Genomic DNA, 19,533 nt, shown 5'->3' with positions numbered 1-19,533 from the left:
ACGAGTTCATATGCGAGTAAAGATGCGAAATGCTACATACAGTACGACGTTTTATGGCGGCTTCGGCATCATGCGACAACCAGAGCGCACCAACAGTATTAACTAGAAGGTGCGTGAACAGAATTGACTAGAAGGTGCATCTACATCATTATGTATCAAGAACATTAACTAGAAGGTATATCAACAGAATTAATTAGAAGGTGTATCATTAGCATTCGCTTGTATCATTAGCATTTACTAGAAGGTGTATCAGCGGCATTTTATAGAGGGTGTATCAACGGCATTAACTAGAAGGTGTATCAGCGGCACTATATAGAAGGTGTATCAACGGCATTAACTAGAAATTGTGTCAGGAGCATTATCTAGAAGGTGTATCAACGGCTTTCATTAAACTAAATGCCCAGTGCTATGCCTTCCAAACTGCAGACATGTGGGTTGACGACTATTGTCGTCACTGCAACTCACAATCCGCTGGCGGGACTGCATGGATCCTCGTATTGCAGCCGGTATAGCTTGACTTGGTTATGGAATTTATAGTGGAATACGAAACAGTGCCATATTCTCCACAGATACTATTGTAATTCCATAAATGTTCGTGCCAGACAATCCAGACGGGAACACGTGTCATCTATGTGGCCATTATATGAGCGAAAATCGGTCATCGTATAGCCCGGTCGCTATGCTGTACACGCTTTTTCAGGATCTAATACGGTAGCCCATCTTTCAAAGTATTTGTTGTAAAACTGTTCTAAAACTTATATCATTTTCAGGATGCTAATTAAAAGGTGTACAGGCAAGGGTAATTATAGATTAAGTCACACGATGGCTTCTGGAATAGCACGCCAGTGGGTAGGCCTAATGCATGTATTCGGCAATGCTTCACAGGGCTTTTCAATAGACAAACCGGGCAGGTCTTACCGGCTTGACTTCACATGGCCGGGGCTCTCCGGTCGACAAGATAGGCAGAAGGTCCAGCTTTAATTTTTTTTAATGGAACTAGTTGACAAATCATTTTTAAATGCAGTTGACAGACTAACATAGCATAAATATGGTGTCTAGGGAACATTTAGTATGAAAATAAAGCCGTTGGGGATCTCCTTTAACAAGCAGGTGTTTCGGCGGCATGAACGAGTCGGTGTATCAAGAGCATTAACGAGTCGGTGTATCAAGAGCATTAACGAGTCAGTGTATCAAGAGCATAAACTGGACGGTGTATCAAGAGCATTAACTGGACGGTGTATTAAGAGCATTAACTGGACGGTGTATCAAGAGCATTAACGAGACGGTGTATCAAGAACATTAACTAAGAGATGTATCAAGAGCATGATTACGCCGTACTCAAGAATATTTCACTTATACGACGGCGACCAGCATTATGGTGGGAAGAAACCGGGCAGAGCCCAGGGGAAACCCACGACCATCCGCAGGGCTAAGTTTAAGTATATTATAGTAAATCTAGAAAAAAATAGATGATATATGGTATTCTTTCATTGAAGGCTCAATGCAATATACTTCAGCTAACAGCCTATCGTGCAAAGGAAGGCGGGGGTGGGGGAGCTTTCCGCAAGTTTATCTTCGAATAAAAGGTCTAATTCGTAAGGCAAAACTTGTTTCACACACCAGTATTAGGCGGAAAGGGATATTATCCCATGCATTTAACAGCATACTGTAGGCAGATGGTTAGCAAGGATTATTTTAGCTTGGCCTAATTCATGGGCTACACTTGTTATATAATAACAACCTCAAGCGCAAACCAAGAAAGCCCTTGCATCATTTCGCAGAAGAACTGTCACTGTGAGCAGGATGGCAATTGACAGTAGCGACAGGAGATGATTTCCGCGGTTTCAGCGGTACTGGGTTACGCTACAAACACCATGACGAAGGTGTTATAGTCAATTTTACCCCCCCCCCCCCCAAAATGAAGAAAGAGTAATGAAAAACGGCATATTTCATACTGCCGGTAGCCCAACGCACCCCCTCCCCACCACAACACAAACACGCCTTCGCAGGTCCATGAGATTTACACCAATCAACGTCAAGATGAACAGATGACCAAGATATTTCAAAGCTGCGTAAGAATAAAATCGTGTGTGATTGTTGCATGACGTAAGTAGGAATGTAAAAGTTTTCTGACAACTAAAATGATATCTATAAACCATGTGAAAATAGCAACTTTCTCACTGAAGGAAATCACGATATTTCACGTATGTATTCATGTAAATCAGAAAACCAAATCTAACACGTAAACATGTTCAAATCCTTTTATTTATAGAAATAAACGCCAATAAGGTGTTTTTTATTCGGGGAGGTAAACGTACCAGCCGTTATGATGACTGGCACAATCGATGTTGTTTGAAAGGATCACTTTATTTAACACGGCCCGCAACCCAAATTGAAGTAAAATGTGAGTAACATCAGGTACGCCTATGCAACCTTAACATCTATCACAATTCATGTATACAGTGTAAAGCCTCATTGGTCGTCCTTAAAAAGAACAATTAAGCCAGCTGAATAAATTTCAAATGTAGACGTTACCGGAGCATAGCGATCGGCGTCCTTCATGTATGCTCTTTTTAGAGAGAAAATCTGCCTTTTGATACATATTTTTAAAGTGTGGGAGAAAATAACGTTCGGTGGTGTATGTTTGCGCGCGTATGTCTGATGGGAAGGGGAAGCGTGTATATAGGTGTGGCTTATGCTGGAGGAGGGGCTGTGACCCTGTGTGAATGGGTCTGCGCTGGACCCTGAGCGTGTGTGATTGCTTTACTTTTACTGGGGGGGGGGGGGGGGGGCGTGGTACTAGCTCAGTGTGATGACCCAAGAGCCTCTCACCAATGCGGTCGCTGTGAGTTCAGCAATAGCTGCCGCCCGTAGACGAGAAAGGCTACATGATAGAAAATTCGAGAAAGTCAACTAGAAGTGCACGCAGGACAGAGAGACAGGGATAAGTTGAGATTGAGAGAAAAAAGACCTGTAAGAAGAAACGTCAACTCTCTCCGCTGATATTTTCGAAAAGATAATACCCTCTGTTATATATTCGTTACGTAATGTGGTGGATGAAGTACTGCTGATAACGTGATAAGCCTCTTATTAAATATAATAAAAGGCAAGTGCTGTATGTAGTATTATACGGTATTCTGAACATAACAAGAGAGTGTGTTATCATGTACATTGTCCAATTTAAATTTCACGTCTTACTGTTGTTTATACACGTTACGGTGATATTAGAACACGGAGCTTACAGATCCAAGGCCAATGTCAGGGGAAATTAGGTGAAAATCACACACATTGTCACAGATTGTTTGCTCTTTGCATGTACATTACAATGAGTTGGAATGTCATAAATTAGTGATTATGTGTTAGAGAGCATGCTTGAGGTTTAACGTGGCATTTAACAATTTTTCAGTCACAAGACGAAGAGGAGTCATTAGGTGTGTGTACATATAGTGTGTCTTCTTGTGGCAGGCCATGCCGCGGAAGTGCTGACGCCACTGAAGTATCATGCCGAATACACCAGGCATGACAGCCCAACCAGTCACATTATACTGACACCGGACCAATAGTGACTGTGTCTACACAGTATTACAAATTCAGAATTGTGTCTTCACAGAGTTACATAGTAGTGATTGTGTCTTCAAAGTGTTGCAGATTAGTAACTGTGTGTTCAGAGGGTTGCAAATTAGTCATTGTGTGTTCAGAGGGTTGCAAATTAGTCCATTGTGTGTTCAGAGGGTTGCAAATTAGTAACTGTGTCTTCAGAGTGTTGCAAATTAGCGAGTGTGTCTTCAGAGTGTTGCAAATTAGCGAGTGTGCCTTCAGAGGGTTGCAAATTAGTCATTGTGTGTTCAGAGTTTTACATATTATTGATTGTGACTTCTTAGTCTCACATATTAGGGATTGTATCTTAAAAGTGTTACAAATAAGGGATGTTGGCGATCTTTCCACTAATCTGTCTACATGTACAAGAGCTTCGAATAACACTTGTGCACAGATGCACTATCCAGCGCTTTATCCGTGGGGACAGAAACATATTAAACTGACCTCAGCAGCCTGAATGTTTTTGACCTTTTCATCTAATATGCTAACAGTGAAGATATGTTAAGTAAAGCGTTGCTTGTGTGATATATTTCTTGAGGCATGCCATGATCATTATCACCCTTCCCCCCCCCCCCATCCCCACCACCACCACACCACAATTCAGTTCAGATCGGTCTGGTAAATAGAACGTAGAACATAGGATTGGCTCTCACACTGTAAAAATTTCATGTAAGAAAAGAGAAAGTCTCGCAGAACGAGAAACACATTTACCAATAGTAATTCGCTCGTGAAGTGTTCACGGAGGTGGTAGAAAGAATCACAATCTTTGTTAGATAATTACATGTTTTCATCTCTGCTGGGTGCGTCTTTTAATGAGCTCTGTCCTATAATTTATCAAGTTTAATTAGTTATCTGTGAGGATTTTCGTTGTCTCGGCTGCGGCATGACGTCAAAAGAATCACCCAGTAATGGGGAAGGTGTGGTGGTAGCCTTCACCCATAAACTTTAACGATAACATATACTGGTGACATGTTCTAAAGTGCATTAATACTAAACAAACAAATCCAACGCAGTAAATTTATCCCAACATCTGACCTGAACGTTATATATATATTTTTAAATTTCCCCCGTCTTTAATAAGGGATTACTAATTCAGTGCGTTAAGAAGTGCGGCTTGTGAGGAGGTTACTTGATGAGCCTGATTTATACTGCAACCCACGGTATACATGCTGTCTAGCATTCTGACATTCTATCATCTTGACACTGTTTACCTTCACCGTCTGTTTACGACGTTTTTTCTGACATATAATATCCGTATTCTAAGGCGTCTGCCCATGGCTAAATTTTCAAACGTGAAAGATTTTAATTAGTTCAGATTGAAGAAGTACCCTAATTGGTTTCGCATAAATATCCTGTTTTTAACACTTTGTATAAAGGTAAAAAGCCATTGTATTGAATGTATAATTACGATAAATGTAATACCGGATCCAATGGTTCACGTGACCTCAGGTAGGTTATATACGGGGCAGTAGAGCGGGCCTCAGACATTGGTGCTTGCACACACTATCAACACCATGGTCCGGTTACTGCTACCTGTGCTGGCTGCCTTCCTCAGCTTTACACCAGCTTGGCTTCAAGGTTTGTAGAAAAATGCGAGAGTGTTTGGGTTTGAATTGACTTCATCAGGCCACTTGACATTTACATTGACAATTTGCAAATTTATTTATTATATGAACTGTTTATGTTTACCTTTTCATTGATGGCTTCTATAGCAGTCTATCTCTCGGCGGTCTTGCATGGTTTCCATAGATGGTTGAGCTTAGATAAGGTTACAGGGGGACATTGCCGCCCAAACAGCTTGACAGACAAAACGTTACTAACAGTACATAATGAGGTAGACAGAGACGAGAATGTACTGTAGATGCCAGTTTTCAACGTGAGACATAGAACAGGAAGCAGAGGATTCTTCCGCTGTTCTGAACATAAATCATTGATGAATTAAATAATTGAAAAACATAAACTTTTGATTATTTCACAGATCCGTGTGTTAACAATACTGTGTTATTGAGTGACAGCACTAGAGGCTCGAATCACGTACAGAAACCTGATCAGATCATCAACGGCTTTTGTGACATCTCCCTCAAGCCGGGTTGGTACCGGCTCAAGGTGGGCAGCGACGATGTAGACCTGGCTACCTCTGCCCCCAAGCTAGGCTCATGTAATACAAGATTTCCTATCTGGATGAGAGGTTAGTTCTTTAGCTGCACAAACGTCACTGTTTCTGTTAGAGTTGTATGTACACGAATGAAAGTAAAAGGTTAGTTATTTTGTTCAATTTCTAACAATGGTCTCTCTTTGTACACACGGATGTCTGTGAAAGGATAGTTATTCTTCTGTCCAAGCGTCAACATACTCTATACTATAGTGATTTCTCTTTGTATACACAAATAACAGTAAATGGTAAGATATTCTCCTGTCCAAGCGTCAACATATTCTATACTATAGTGATTTCTCTTTGTATACACGAATAACAGTAAATGGTTAGCTATTCTCCTGTCCAAGCGTCAACATATTCTATACTATAGTGATTTCTCTTTGTATACACGAATAACAGTAAATGGTTAGCTATTCTCCTGTCCAAGTGTCAACATATTCTATACTATAGTGATTTCTCTTTGTATAAACGAATAACAGTAAATGGTAAGATATTCTCCTGTCCAAGCGTCAACATATTCTATACTATAGTGATTTCTCTTTGTATACACAAATAACAGTGAATGGTTAGCTATTCTTCTGTCCAAGCGTCAACATACTCTATACTATAGTGATTTCTCTTTGTATACACGAATAACAGTAAATGGTTAGCTATTCTCCTGTCCAAGTGTCAACATATTCCATATAATAGTGGGATTTCTTTGTACCCACGAATAGGAGTAAATGGTTAGTTATTCTCCTGTTCAACCTTTTGCTGTATAACACTGAGTGGTTTGTCTCTACCTAACACTACACCTTTAGTTGAAATGGAACCATCTGCAAAGGACGTGGTAATTATTTCAAAACGATGTGTTTCAGGAACAATACCAGCTGTTCTCAACCAACAGAGGGGATTGACAGCGTGCATTGTGGCATCACCAAACAACCCATGCGCAGTGAAACTCCCGATCAAAGTAAAGAACTGTGGTCAATATCGAGTGTACGAATTAAAACCAACACCGTTCTGTACGGCTGGGTACTGTTTTGGTAAGTCACCGGTGTATACAACAGGTGTACAGTGTTGTATAGTGCATCCTGCGCAATGGGACGTTGTCACCTCGAGAGAAGTGAACATCACATGTCGAGAGATGACAATACATGATATTCCATCCCATAGCATGTATCATCAGTTTTATTTTACCGTTAAAACAGCTTACCTACTCAGTTGTTTCTTTAAACCGCTAAACCGCTAAAATTGTACTTCCATAGCGGATCTAGCCATTTTCCGGTTGTTTACTTTCGAACGAGTAGACGCCAGAGAGCACACAAAGGCAGAATAAACCCACATAATCCTTGGATTATGGCGCGAGATCGTTGGCTATTGCCCCGTGAAGGTGGAATATTACATTGCGAGCGTCACGTTGCCTGTTTGAGCACGTTATCGTTGTACATCATGTTTTGCGGAATGTCATGTGAGCGTGTTTTGACCAATGAAAACCAAGAATCATAATACTTTTCTTTATTCACGTTACAGATCTGAAAGCCTCATGTCCACGGGGGACATCTTCGGAGACTGGCACTCCGCCATGTTCAAGTGAGTTCCTACAGATACAGCAACGCATAAAAACACGATGAACCCAACACGCTGACATAACCCCAACACACTGCTACGACCTCAACACACTGACATGACCCCAACACGCTGACACGACCTCAACATACTGACACGATCTCAACACACTGACATGAAATTAAAACACTGATATCGCAACGATACCTCCACGTCTGGCTAACACCCAAACAGGACCCCAAGATGCTGACACAGCCTCAAAACACTGACGCAGCGACGCCTACACACGGCCTCAACTCTCTTACCAATTCCCAACACACTTACATAACGACGCTTACACGCTGACACAACCTCAACACACTGATACCGCGGCGTCTAGACTACACCACTACCATCCCAAAACGTTGACATGACCGTAACACAATGACACCGCAACGTCTAGCGTAAATGTTCACACAACCCCAACACGCTGACACGACCACAACACACAGACATCTCGACGCCTTCACGGTGACACGACCTCAACACGCTGACAGGACCTCAACACATTGATACTACAACGCCTACACGCTGACACGACCCCAACACACTGAAATTGCTACACCTACACACTGCCACGACCTCAAAACATAGACACTGTGATGTCTAGTATACACGCTGACACGACCCCAAAGCACAGACAATGTGACGTCTAGCCTACACGCCGACACGACCCCATCATGCTGATATGAGCCCAACGCACGGATACCGCAACGCCTTTTTTGCTAGCTGACACCACTTCAGTATAGTAATAACGAAAAACCCCGGACATGAGCTCAACACACTAACACCGCGACGGTGACACGGTCTCAGCACACTGATACCACGACGACTAGTCTACCCGACCTCAACGCCTCAACACAGACACGACTTCATCACATCGCTACCCCAATGCCTCAACACAGACACGACTTCATCACATCGCTACCTCAACGCCTCAACTTCAACACATCGCTACCTCAACGCCTCAAAACAGACACGACTTCAACACATCACTACCTCAACGCCTCAACACAGACACGACTTCAACACATCGTTACCTCAACACAGACACGACTTCAACACATCGTTACCTCAACGCCTCAACACAGACACGACTTCAACACATCGCTACCTCAGCGCCTCAATACAGACACGACTTCAACACATCACTACCTCAACGCCTCAACACAGACACGACTTCAACACATCGTTACCTCATCGCCTCAACACAGACACGACTTCAACACTTCGTTACCTCAACGCCTCAACACAGACACGACTTCAACACATCGCTACCTCAACGCCTCACACAGACATGACTTCATTACATCGCTACCTCAACGCCTCAACACAGACACGACTTCATCACACCGTTATCTCAACGCCTCAACACAGACACGACTTCAACACATCGCTACCTCAACGCCTCAACACAGGCACTGCTTCATCACATCGCTACCTCAACGTCTCAACACAGACACGATTTCAAAACACAAATACTGTGATTCATACAGACCGACAAGACCTCAACGCAATGTTACTACCACACATACACGCTGATACCGCCCCAACACACTGACAACACTCGGCCTTGATTCACAGCTTGGCAAATCAAGAGAAATAAAATAATAAAAATATAATGTGCTTTGGGCGATTGGTAGATATATAAGCTCCTGAAAGCTAACAGCTGCTCCCCAGCAGTTGATACGTCCTTTAATATATGTAAAACGTGTTGACTTTTGCAGGTAATTTCCCTACCATCGAAATTAAACCAGAAGTCGCCCCACTCCTGGGGAAAAGCACAGTTAACACCGCGTTTGAAGACTTACGCTTCGACTGTAAATTTATCTCCCCAAACCCAAGTTATTTCTACGACGTCGTTTGGAGAATAAACGGAGATGAAGTGGCCCGGATAACCCAGAAGTCCGGAGCTGATCTGCCTGCCGCCGCTCAGCTGCTAGAGCCGATGTGGACTGGCCAATACAAGCTTGGCATGAACGTAAGATGACTATGTAGACCCAATATATAATCAATAAAGTTAAATTAGTAATGTACGATTTTGATGAATGAGTCTTGAGTTGAACGTATGGCTATGGCTTAAAGCCACAATAGTGCTATACTTCCATAGCTCTGCTTAAAGCCACAACAGTGTGATACTTTCATAGCCCCGCTTAAAGCCACACTAGTGCTATACTTCCGGTACAAGCTAGCTTCTAGTACGAGCTAGAAATGTTTCACACCACTTCAGTCCACATTTCATATTCTCTTTTATCAATCAGATAATTCTATGCAAGAATATTTTCATTGATTTAATTACCCTTGAAGAATCCAGTATTCACCTGCTTGCTTCATGCTTACGTAAATCGTTCCTTATTAGGGCTGATGTCTTTTTTCATATTTATGAATTGTGTTTTAAAATGACCGAAATCACCGTAAAATCTCTATAAAAGAGATCATAAACAGTTGATCATGTAAGGCTGTGTCGTTAATTAATAAATATTTTAATTTTAACAGCCTTACACGTGTAACAAAGACTATATTCCATGTCCACTACAGGTCCAGTGTTCCGTCAGAGTTCGCAACTCGGCCAATGGAGTGCCCAGTCCGGAACACCACAGTCAACAGTTCTTCGCCGGACTGAAGGTAAGCTTTAACACACTGACGCGAAAGGTCAGATACGAGTGTATTGATCCACAACTCAAGGAGTTCGGAACACCAGAGCCAAAACTTTTTCGTCGAATGAAAGTAATCTTCATTAAGAAGCTATCGAGAAAATGTCAGACAAGTCCGGAACACCAGAGTCAAGAATTCTTCGTCGGATGAAAGTAAGCTTAACTAATACAATAGCGCGACACGATCATTGACTTATAGCCGAAGGAGTAACCAGTCCTGGACACTGCAGTTAACAGATTTTCGTGGGATGAAGGCAACATGACAAGATCAGACTCAAGTAAGTCACAAGGTCATCGATTGGCACGCCCAAGAATCCGTGCTTGTTCTCGGAATGCTCCACGATGTTACCTCATCGACATAATTCCAATAATAGTGGTTCAAATTACTATTGTTGTTAGTGATGAAATAGACATTCGAAAGTGTATATGACTAAAAGCTAGACAACTGTTTCGAGCGCTCGTGACGGGGATTATTTCTCTGTGGAACAAACAGTCATGTGGTTTGTCTGTATCCATGTTAAACCATTATAACCCTCGGCTGGCAGCCATGCACAATTGCGCATATTTCGTGCGTTTCAAATTAATATTTGCGACCACTGAAATTATTCTTGGGTTTGAGCATAGCTTTAAGTCTAGGACATTTTTACCGAGAACCCAGCCAAATCCTGGCTTTTCGCCAAAATCGTCAAGGTTATAGCACTGGGATAAATCGCACTCAGCTTTTGTTTGTTCCATGTATGGCCCGTTGTGGTCTTGTGCACTGATGCCCTCGAAACAGTAATCTGACTTATTACAGAAATTCATGATTTCAGAAACACTTAAAATGAGTGTTTGTTTTGTCCAGGTTTTAAATCCAGTCGTTGATGTGAAGGAGGGAGATCCTGTCATTATTCGGCTCCAATCCACCGTGCCTGTTCCCTGCCAAATTAACTCTCCATTTCCGTGTATTGTTCGCTTCATTGACTTGAAAACGGATGTAAATAATGGGTGTAAGACAACAGAAAAAGGGAGCTGTGGATTTGAGCTGACCGCAAAGAACTGGATGGCCATTCACGAACTGACAGTGACAGCGAAGTTCGACGGCATGTTCGGTAGTCGCATAAGCCAACTGTTCCTGACCTCAACACCCCCAGCCTTCAGTGCGCCCAACCACGTGTGGGCTGACGTAAAGCCCCAACCGGTCGTTGTGAGTAAGCTCAGTAGAGACCTACTTTCCTTCTTCTAGACGTTACTAGCTCGCGTACTTACCATCTGCGGTATCTGTTTTTGGATTAATTCAAAATTTTAAATCTAAGTTTAACGCATATATAGCAGCTGATGAAAGTGGGCAAGCGTAGCACGCGTTAAGGTAATGCAAAGCAGCCGTCATTCAAATATCATATTAAACCTGTTAGCGGAACTCCGCGCTGTTAGCGTGATATTAAAAAAAGCAACATCCACAATGAGAATAAAAAAGGATAAACTGAATTTGAACCTGAGAAGAGTAGGTTGGCAGATAGGTTTATGTGCATTGGGCCTAGTACTGAAAATCAGTAAATAGAAAGAATATATTGTAACAGTTTACTTATACCGGCGCTGCTGAATTGTAAGTCTGATTTACTGCTGATAGTTTAGTAGCCGACAGAAAGGATTGATTGTTAGAAATTTCTTTTGTGTTTAAGTTCTACACTCCGATGCTAGGTGAGAAGGGGAGTATAAAATGTAATTTCTCTTTAAGATATGACTTTTACCGGACAAGGCAGAGTTTCCATCATTCGGAAATCTGTAGAAAAAATATTGACCGTATCTCCAGTCCGTTACATACATATGAAAGGCAAGAACACGGGCTGCAATTTGGTGCAGATCTCATCATTCTAGAGTCTTACAGTTTGAAATTAGCGATGAAAAAATATGCTAACATTTTGAACACATCTCCAATTACACCAACTTAAATAAACCACCTATATTCATTATGCTTATTAGATTTATATACTGTTTATATAATATTCATCAGTTGTAATCATTATATTGCTTTTGATTTTATTATTTGTCTTCATTGTAATTTTTTCAGATTAACATCATAGATAAAGACGCTCTGACTCCAGGATCGTACTGCACAATACGTGACGACCCCCATTTTAGATCATTTGATGGAAGGTAATCATTCTGACTTCCTATTCAAGTTACCTGTAATTTTGACATTTGACGACAATGACTGCTTGCTCATAAATATTGTTTTTTGATGATGAGCACTTAGATTCTGGTGTAAACCTTCACTTATGGAGTATAAAAACTGCATGCCAAGTGTATTATGTACGATCCCGCTCTAATCATTCACAATCGCCTCAAAATCCTCGTGTTTTGTAGGCTAAATGTATTAATATGGCCTAACGATACGGCGGCAGTATTTAAGCCATGCCCCGGCCACGTGTCTTGTAGAATGGATGTATTATTATGGCTTAACGCCACGACGGCAGTATTTCAGCCATGCCTCGGCCACCTGTCTTGTAGAATGGGTATATTATTATGGCCCAGCGATACGGCGGCAGTATTTAAGCCATGCCTCGGCCTCGTGTCTTGTAGAATGGGTATATTATTATGGCTTAACGCCACGACGGCAGTATTTCAGCCATGCCTCGGCCACGTGTCTTGTAGAATGAGTATATTATTATGGCTTAACGCCACGACGACAGTATTTCAGCCATGCCTTGGCCACGTCTCTTGTAGAATGGATGTATTATTATGACTTAAAGCCACGACGGCAGTATTTCAGCCATGCGTTGGCCACGTGCCGTGTAGAATGGATGTATTATTATGGCTTAACGCCACGACGACAGTAATTCAGCCATGCCCCGGCCACGTGTCTTGTAGAATGGATGTATTATTTTGACTTAACGCCACGACGGCAGTATTTCAGCCACACCTGGGCAACGTGTCTGGTAGAAGGGATATATTATTATGACTTAACGCCACGACGGCAGTATTTCAGTCATGCCTCGGCAACGTGTCTTGTAGAATGGGTATATCATTATGACTTAACGCCAACAGGGCAGTATTTCAGCCATGCCTTGGCCACGTGTCTTGTAGAATAGATGTATTATTATGGCTTAACGCCACGACGGCAGTATTTAAGCCATGCCTCGGCCACGTGTCTTGTAGAATGGATGTATTATTATGACTTAACGCCACGACGGCAGTATTTCAGCCATGCGTTGGCCACGTGTCTTGTAGAATGGATGTATTATTTTGACTTAACGTCACGACGGCAGTATTTCAGCCATGCCTCGGCCACCTTTCTTAGAGCTTATAAATGACTAACTCAGCTGGTGACATTTAATTCAGTTTTGTAGGATATATGAGGAATGCAAGTGCTTTAGAAAGATATCTGAGCCCAGTTTCATGAGACATCTCTTTCTCTCAAGAGTGGAGGTTTGAAAAGTTTATTGGGTGCATGATAGGTCTACACTTTGTAATGATGTATATCTCCTGTCGATTGCTATTTTCTTGTGGCACCAATCGTAATATCTGCCATGTGTCGCGAGACTAATTAGTGGACAAATTTTCAGTTTCACGAATGATATTTATTTCCCACACAGATCATTTGACGTGCAACTGCCCGGCGAGTTTGTGTTGTACCGCCACAAGACCTTACCTATAGAGGTAAATATGCCTCATTTACCACATTATTATTACATATTTATATAGTTTGTGAATGTACACTAATTGAAGCGAGTGTAAATGGTGCTGTGTTGTTCCCAGGTGTCTTGGATATAGTAAATATAGGAATTAGGACGTATAACTTGTTGTGATTAATGTTAAAAAAAAAAACAGCACGCCGAAAACGTGACCTATTTCATGGCCTCATAAGAAGTTGTCAAACATGTCAGAACAAAAATTTTTAAATATGTAGGAAGAGACGTCTGGCTATTTATAGTTTCCATCAGTTTTGGTCACAATTGTTTATTGTGTCTAATAAGATGGTTATCTCCCCTGAATTTCATCTTCCGAATCGAAACGAAAAGCTGGCATCGCTTTTAATAAACGCTGTGCAATGTCATTGTTTTGAGTTGTTACATGAAAATTTAAGTGTGATGCGCGACGAAATTAAAATTTTTTTTGTGCTTGATGGGAAGGTAGATGCATGATGAAATTTGTGAATGCTGAAAGTAATCGATGATGTTATTACTAAGAGTGACATGTGTCCATCATGCCAATCAAGGCACCCACAGCCATCCCCCATGTCTGTGTGATTATTTATTTATTTGTTTAATGTCTTTCGTCATGCTCAAGGAAATTTTTTCTTATACGACGATGGCCCCAACCATAACTCTAAACCCTAAACGCTAACCAGCATTATGGTGGGAGGAAACCGGACAAAGCCCGGAGGACACCCACAGCCATCCCCAGGTTGCTGGGGAACCTTCCCACGTACGGTTGAAGAGTAAGCCAGTATGTTATTATATAATTTTAATTGAATTAGTTACCCTAAAAATGAAGCATACGCATTATGACTTGGCATTACCTTTAATGATGTGCATTTCAGGTGCGAGGATTTTTCCAGCCTTGTGGGACTATCCCACGTTGTATTTGTGGTGCGGCTGTTAGATCGGGCGAGCAGATTTTTGTGTTTTCTACCTGTAAAGATAACCTGGCTTACCAGACAACCCGAGTGCGGGTGTACGGCTGCAATAGGAACCAGATGAGAGTCACCACACCGGATAAAGGCACTAACTACAAGGTATGAAACACTACAACACAGAAAGCAAAATCAGAGCAGCGACAAGAGTAGGGTTGCTGACAAATGGTCAGACATCACCGCTGTTATACGACTCTTTCCAATTTACCTCATAGAGGGTTTTATTTCAACTGTTCATGTAAATGCTAATTAGATAAAATGACACGCTCCCTAACACCATACGTTAAGTAGAATTAGGTGAAAAACTGCAGTGATGTTAATTGCAATATATTTGACGTTTAGAATTGCTTCAAATGCCACATTGTCATCACATCTAATTAACAAACATTAATGACCACTAAGACCTTTTTTGTTCCTGCTATATGAGGTCTAAATCTGATACATTATATACATTTGACATTAGTCCGTGCCATTCTAGTTCCCCGATTTCGGCCCCCACTTGCCCTGTCAATGCAACGAAAGAGTAACCACATCTGGTTATTGCCGTTTTAATTGGCTTATCAAAAGTAAGCCTTACAGTAACCACATTGCCGTATGCGTTGGCCCATCAAAAACAGACTGACAATCAAGATATCTGGTTTTGCCGTTCTAGTTGGAACTGGAATCTGGTCATTGTCGGTCTGCTTGGCCTGCCAAAGAGAAGTCTGTCAAGATATCTGGTCATTGCAGTTGCCGTTGGCCTCATAGTTCAATTCAGATGTAAAGATCTCTGGTCATTGCATTTCCAGTTAGTCTGTTATAGTGCAACTCAAAAGTCACGATCTCTGGTCAATGCAGTTCCAGTTAGTCTGTTATAGTGCAACTCAAAAGTCACGATCTCTGGTCATTGCAGTTCCAGTTAGTCTGTTATAGTGCAACTCAAAAGTCACGATCTCTGGTCATTGCAGTTCCAAATACTGCAACTCAGAGGTCACGTTAGATCTTTGGTCATTGTAGTTCCAGTTAGTCTGTTATAGTGCAACTCAAAAGTCACGATCTCAGGTAACTGCAGTTCCAGTTGGTCAAATACTGCAACTCAGAAGTCACGCCGGATCTCTGGTCATTGTAGTTCCAGTTAGTCCATTATAGTGCAACTCAAAAGTCACGATCTCTGGTCATTGCAGTTCCAGTTAGTTCCATAGTGCAACTCAAATGTAATGATCTCTGATCATTGCAGTTCCAGTTAATCAAATACTGCAACTCAGAAGTCAAGTTGGATCTTTGGTCATTGTAGTTCCAGTTAGTCTGTTATAGTGCAACTCAAAAGTCACGATCTCTGGTCATTGTAGTTCCAGTTAGCCTGCCATATTGCAATTCCAAAGTTACGATCTTTAATCATCGCCCTTTCAGCTGGCTGATCATAGAGCACCTTATCAGTCACGATGTTTGGTCATTGTGGTTGCACTTGGACTCGACCTTGTATGTCTACTTAGAGCGAACGACCTAAGCTGGCTTTGCTGGATGTATAGGACTGTCTTGAACATACCCAGGGACTGGGGATATACAGCTAACTAGTGTTAATATATTCCCAAGCTTTTTGTGTGCGACATCGGTAATGTGCTAGGGTATTATCCAAGACCAAACTGAAAATGTACCTGGAAATGTTATTGTATGGTTATATATGTTTGTAGTTGATACATTATTTTTTTGTTAATAATCTTGGAACGTTGATTGTGGTGGTCGCTGTCTAGATCCATAACAACATATTAAATGCCCACTAACACGGCTTTTAGAATCCCCAAAACGTTATCTGATGAAAATTAAACTTAACAGAATGTATATGAGTCATATATTTCGGACACGGTATTCGACTTTCACCACTTACTCATCGAAGGAATAAAATATCTTACATATAAGGACTAACATTTGACTATACAGTATGACTGTTCAGTTTGTCATCCTGCTTTAAACTAAAAAATGTCTGTGTTTTTGGTGGGGTTTATTTTTTGCTGGTGAATGTTTAAAGTTTGATTCCTCGTACCGTGCTGTTGGTTACGTTTCACAGGTAGAACTGCCTACTGGTTTGGTAGTTGAGATCAGGAAAGGTTACGTCAAGATCATCCCCTCCCCGGCTGACGTGGGACAGGTGATGGGGCTGTGCGGGAACTTTAACGGGGAAAAGAAGGACGAGTACATAGACCCAAATGGGGTCCAGCACAGCAATGACTGTGACTTCCTTTTCGTGAACGTGTTTTGTGTGGTCAATAAGTACGGAGAGACATGGAGGTAAATAAATCTTGATTTGAAAGGGAGTGTATGGTTAGTACGATTTTCATTATTGCGTTTTCAGTATCCCCACACATATGATCCACTTCTATACAAATTGTTTGGTACATCTTCAGTCGCTTCAGCGATTACTGGAGCATTTTCTTCATAACCCACTGACTAACACCCCAGGAGATAATAACATGTCCTTGAAGAAAGAAGAATGTTTTCAAATTTCAAAATGGCCGACATGAAGTTTGAACGATTTTGTATACGTAGACATTTAGATATAGATAGAACCCTGGTATTAAGCCAGCTGGATTTGTTCACCATTTTCATAACATTCTTTGCCTAAACACACCCTTTCATCTAATCAGAGTTATCCGTTCTCTGTCTCTGCTTGTAGTTGTCTCCGGAAAGCACTCTGAGACGTATTACGCGCCGAGTGACGGGTTTCATTGTGTTTAACTATTTTCCTAGAGTACAGTTTCACAAGCTTCATTTTCTTTAACAAACTTTAACAAAGCCAGGTATCCAGCAAGGCATCCAAAAGGTTTAATCTACAAAATGGTTTGTAAAACAGGCTCCAGCTCTGATGGCTGACGTTGGTCGGGTACATGATGATTTTCATGGGCTTTACCGAATTTCCTCCACACATGAACATTACAGCTGTCGCCAAGACGAAACCGTCATCAAGTAACGCATTCTGAAAGAAAACGTGTGATTGTCCTTAATAGTTTGATCTTTATTCCCCCGCTTTTCAGAATTAAAACCACAAAGGAGTCGTATTATGGTTATCCTGATATCGACCTTGACCCAGCCCAGGTGGGTCAATGTTCTTGTACCAGTCAATTTGGACAGGTGTCAAAGAATGTGAGCTGTAGCAGGGTGTCCCCCCAGCCGTGCGGTACTCTTGACCCCGTGGTGACGGATGAGTACTGTACTCAGATTCCACAGTCGTCAGCCGGGCGGAGAAAGAGACAAGCAGAAAATAGCGATGGTTTGAATGACGACGATGTCAGGCCTGTTTTCCCGTTGTACACGAATACCCAATTTACGGTAAGTAAATTTAGGGAGACATTCTACCTAATGCAGAAGAATTGCACCAATCTAGGCTGATAATAGACATAGACAGAAAATAATTACAAAATATGTAGGCATATTTGGATCCATGAAGTCATGTATCTTAGATACAAAGCCATAATATCTTAGATATTAAAGAGTTACATCAATGTAGACCCATTTTGGCAGTCAATACAGAATGTGGGCCTATTCCGGCACCTGACATTATTTCCCTTAGATATTTAAGAATTACAACAATGTAGACGCATTCATGGATGCAGTGTGATTGAAGGCACTTCCGGAAACGGTTATAGCTTTTAGCAATAATTATAAATTTTGCAGTATAACGTCAAAATCACCATAGGTTGGTAACTTTGTTCTGCAATCCAGAAAAACAGCCAATTGCGAGGTGAATTAGATTAAATAGGACAGGTCGTACATATCATCTGGCTACACCAAAATGTAACCAGTTTACGTATGTGTACTTGACAGTAAATATCAGACCTATTAGATATCACAAGGCTGGGGCCTCACTGACCTAGTGGTTGGCGGGGTAATATAACGCATTGACCCAGGAGCCAATACAGGAACCAATGCCGTCGCTGCGAGGGTAATTTGAGCTCACGTCTGGGTGATTTCTAACTGATTGCAAGTGACCTCTGACCTCTGAGTGATCTCTGACATCTGAATGATCTCTGACCTCTGAGTAACCTCTGATAGACTCCGAGTGTCCAGATTGACTCTGGGTGCCCTGAATCACTCTGAGTTGTTTTTGGCGAATATCTCGGGCAGGCTAAGATTAACAGAACCAGGATGAAATGTTCATATGTTTATAATATCTACATTGGCTTGAAGTCAATGTCGTTTACTGAACCGGTGAAATGGGGAAGCCTTCCGTGACCGAAATGTATGCCTCTTGAGATATTTCAGACAGTACTGATTATATATGCGGGGTTTGTCAACCTCCAGGTACCTAAATGGAGCAATGGATGGAATGAGCAGAAAGCTAGACAGCATTGTGTACGCTTTTTTCAACGGTCCCCTGCGTTTCAACCTTGCTCAAAAGTCGGTAACGTGGAAATGGATCGTGACATCGACTTTTGCACTGCTGACATACTGGTAAGTTTGATGCACACAGTAAAAACCCCGAGATTCAACATTTGATTCAAAACACAGTCGAATAGGCTTCAAGCTCACTGGAACAACTTTTATTAATGACACATTTAAAACTAGTTTTGATATAGAAATAAAAGCTTTCCCATGTTAGTGACTAGTATTTTCAACAGTATTTTGCCCTCCACAGCTTTCTGGCACGACAGAATGGACCCTGTCCTCCTTGGAATCGTTTAAACACAACTGCAGGTCTGAGGTGCGAAGGAACACGACGCTGTGGATGCCGGAAGGAGGCTCCCCGTCCATACTTGATCAAGTGATGGAGTCTAGTTGCCCGAACGAATGTTCTTTCCACGGAAGTTGTGTTAAGGGTACGATAACTTTTCTTCTTATAAAGGGTTTAATCTGGCAACCTGAATTCTGCCAAGGGATGTCGTCACAGCACTCGTTTGTTTAGCTGACCACCATTCCTGAAGATGTAGTGTACAGAAACCACTGACATCTGG

General features: G+C 41.7%; 1 protein-coding gene across 1 annotated transcript; it reads left to right on the top strand.

Moving 5' to 3' along the window:
• The first annotated feature begins 5,111 nt into the window (after nucleotides 1-5,111).
• On the top strand, nucleotides 5,112-18,200 carry LOC135476503 (von Willebrand factor D and EGF domain-containing protein-like). Its single transcript, XM_064756539.1, has 13 exons — nucleotides 5,112-5,175; nucleotides 5,576-5,785; nucleotides 6,610-6,777; nucleotides 7,265-7,324; nucleotides 9,067-9,320; nucleotides 9,878-9,964; nucleotides 10,838-11,158; nucleotides 12,044-12,129; nucleotides 13,569-13,632; nucleotides 14,516-14,710; nucleotides 16,653-16,873; nucleotides 17,617-17,911; nucleotides 18,153-18,200. Exons 1-13 carry the CDS (start codon nucleotides 5,112-5,114, stop codon nucleotides 18,198-18,200), a joined length of 2,073 nt encoding a protein of 690 aa, XP_064612609.1.
• The last annotated feature ends 1,333 nt before the right edge of the window (nucleotides 18,201-19,533 follow it).

The sequence above is a fragment of the Liolophura sinensis genome, chromosome 10 (genome assembly GCF_032854445.1).
Source record: "Liolophura sinensis isolate JHLJ2023 chromosome 10, CUHK_Ljap_v2, whole genome shotgun sequence".
Lineage (NCBI taxonomy): Eukaryota > Metazoa > Mollusca > Polyplacophora > Chitonida > Chitonidae > Liolophura > Liolophura sinensis.
This window is presented reverse-complemented; position numbering and strand designations above follow the sequence as displayed.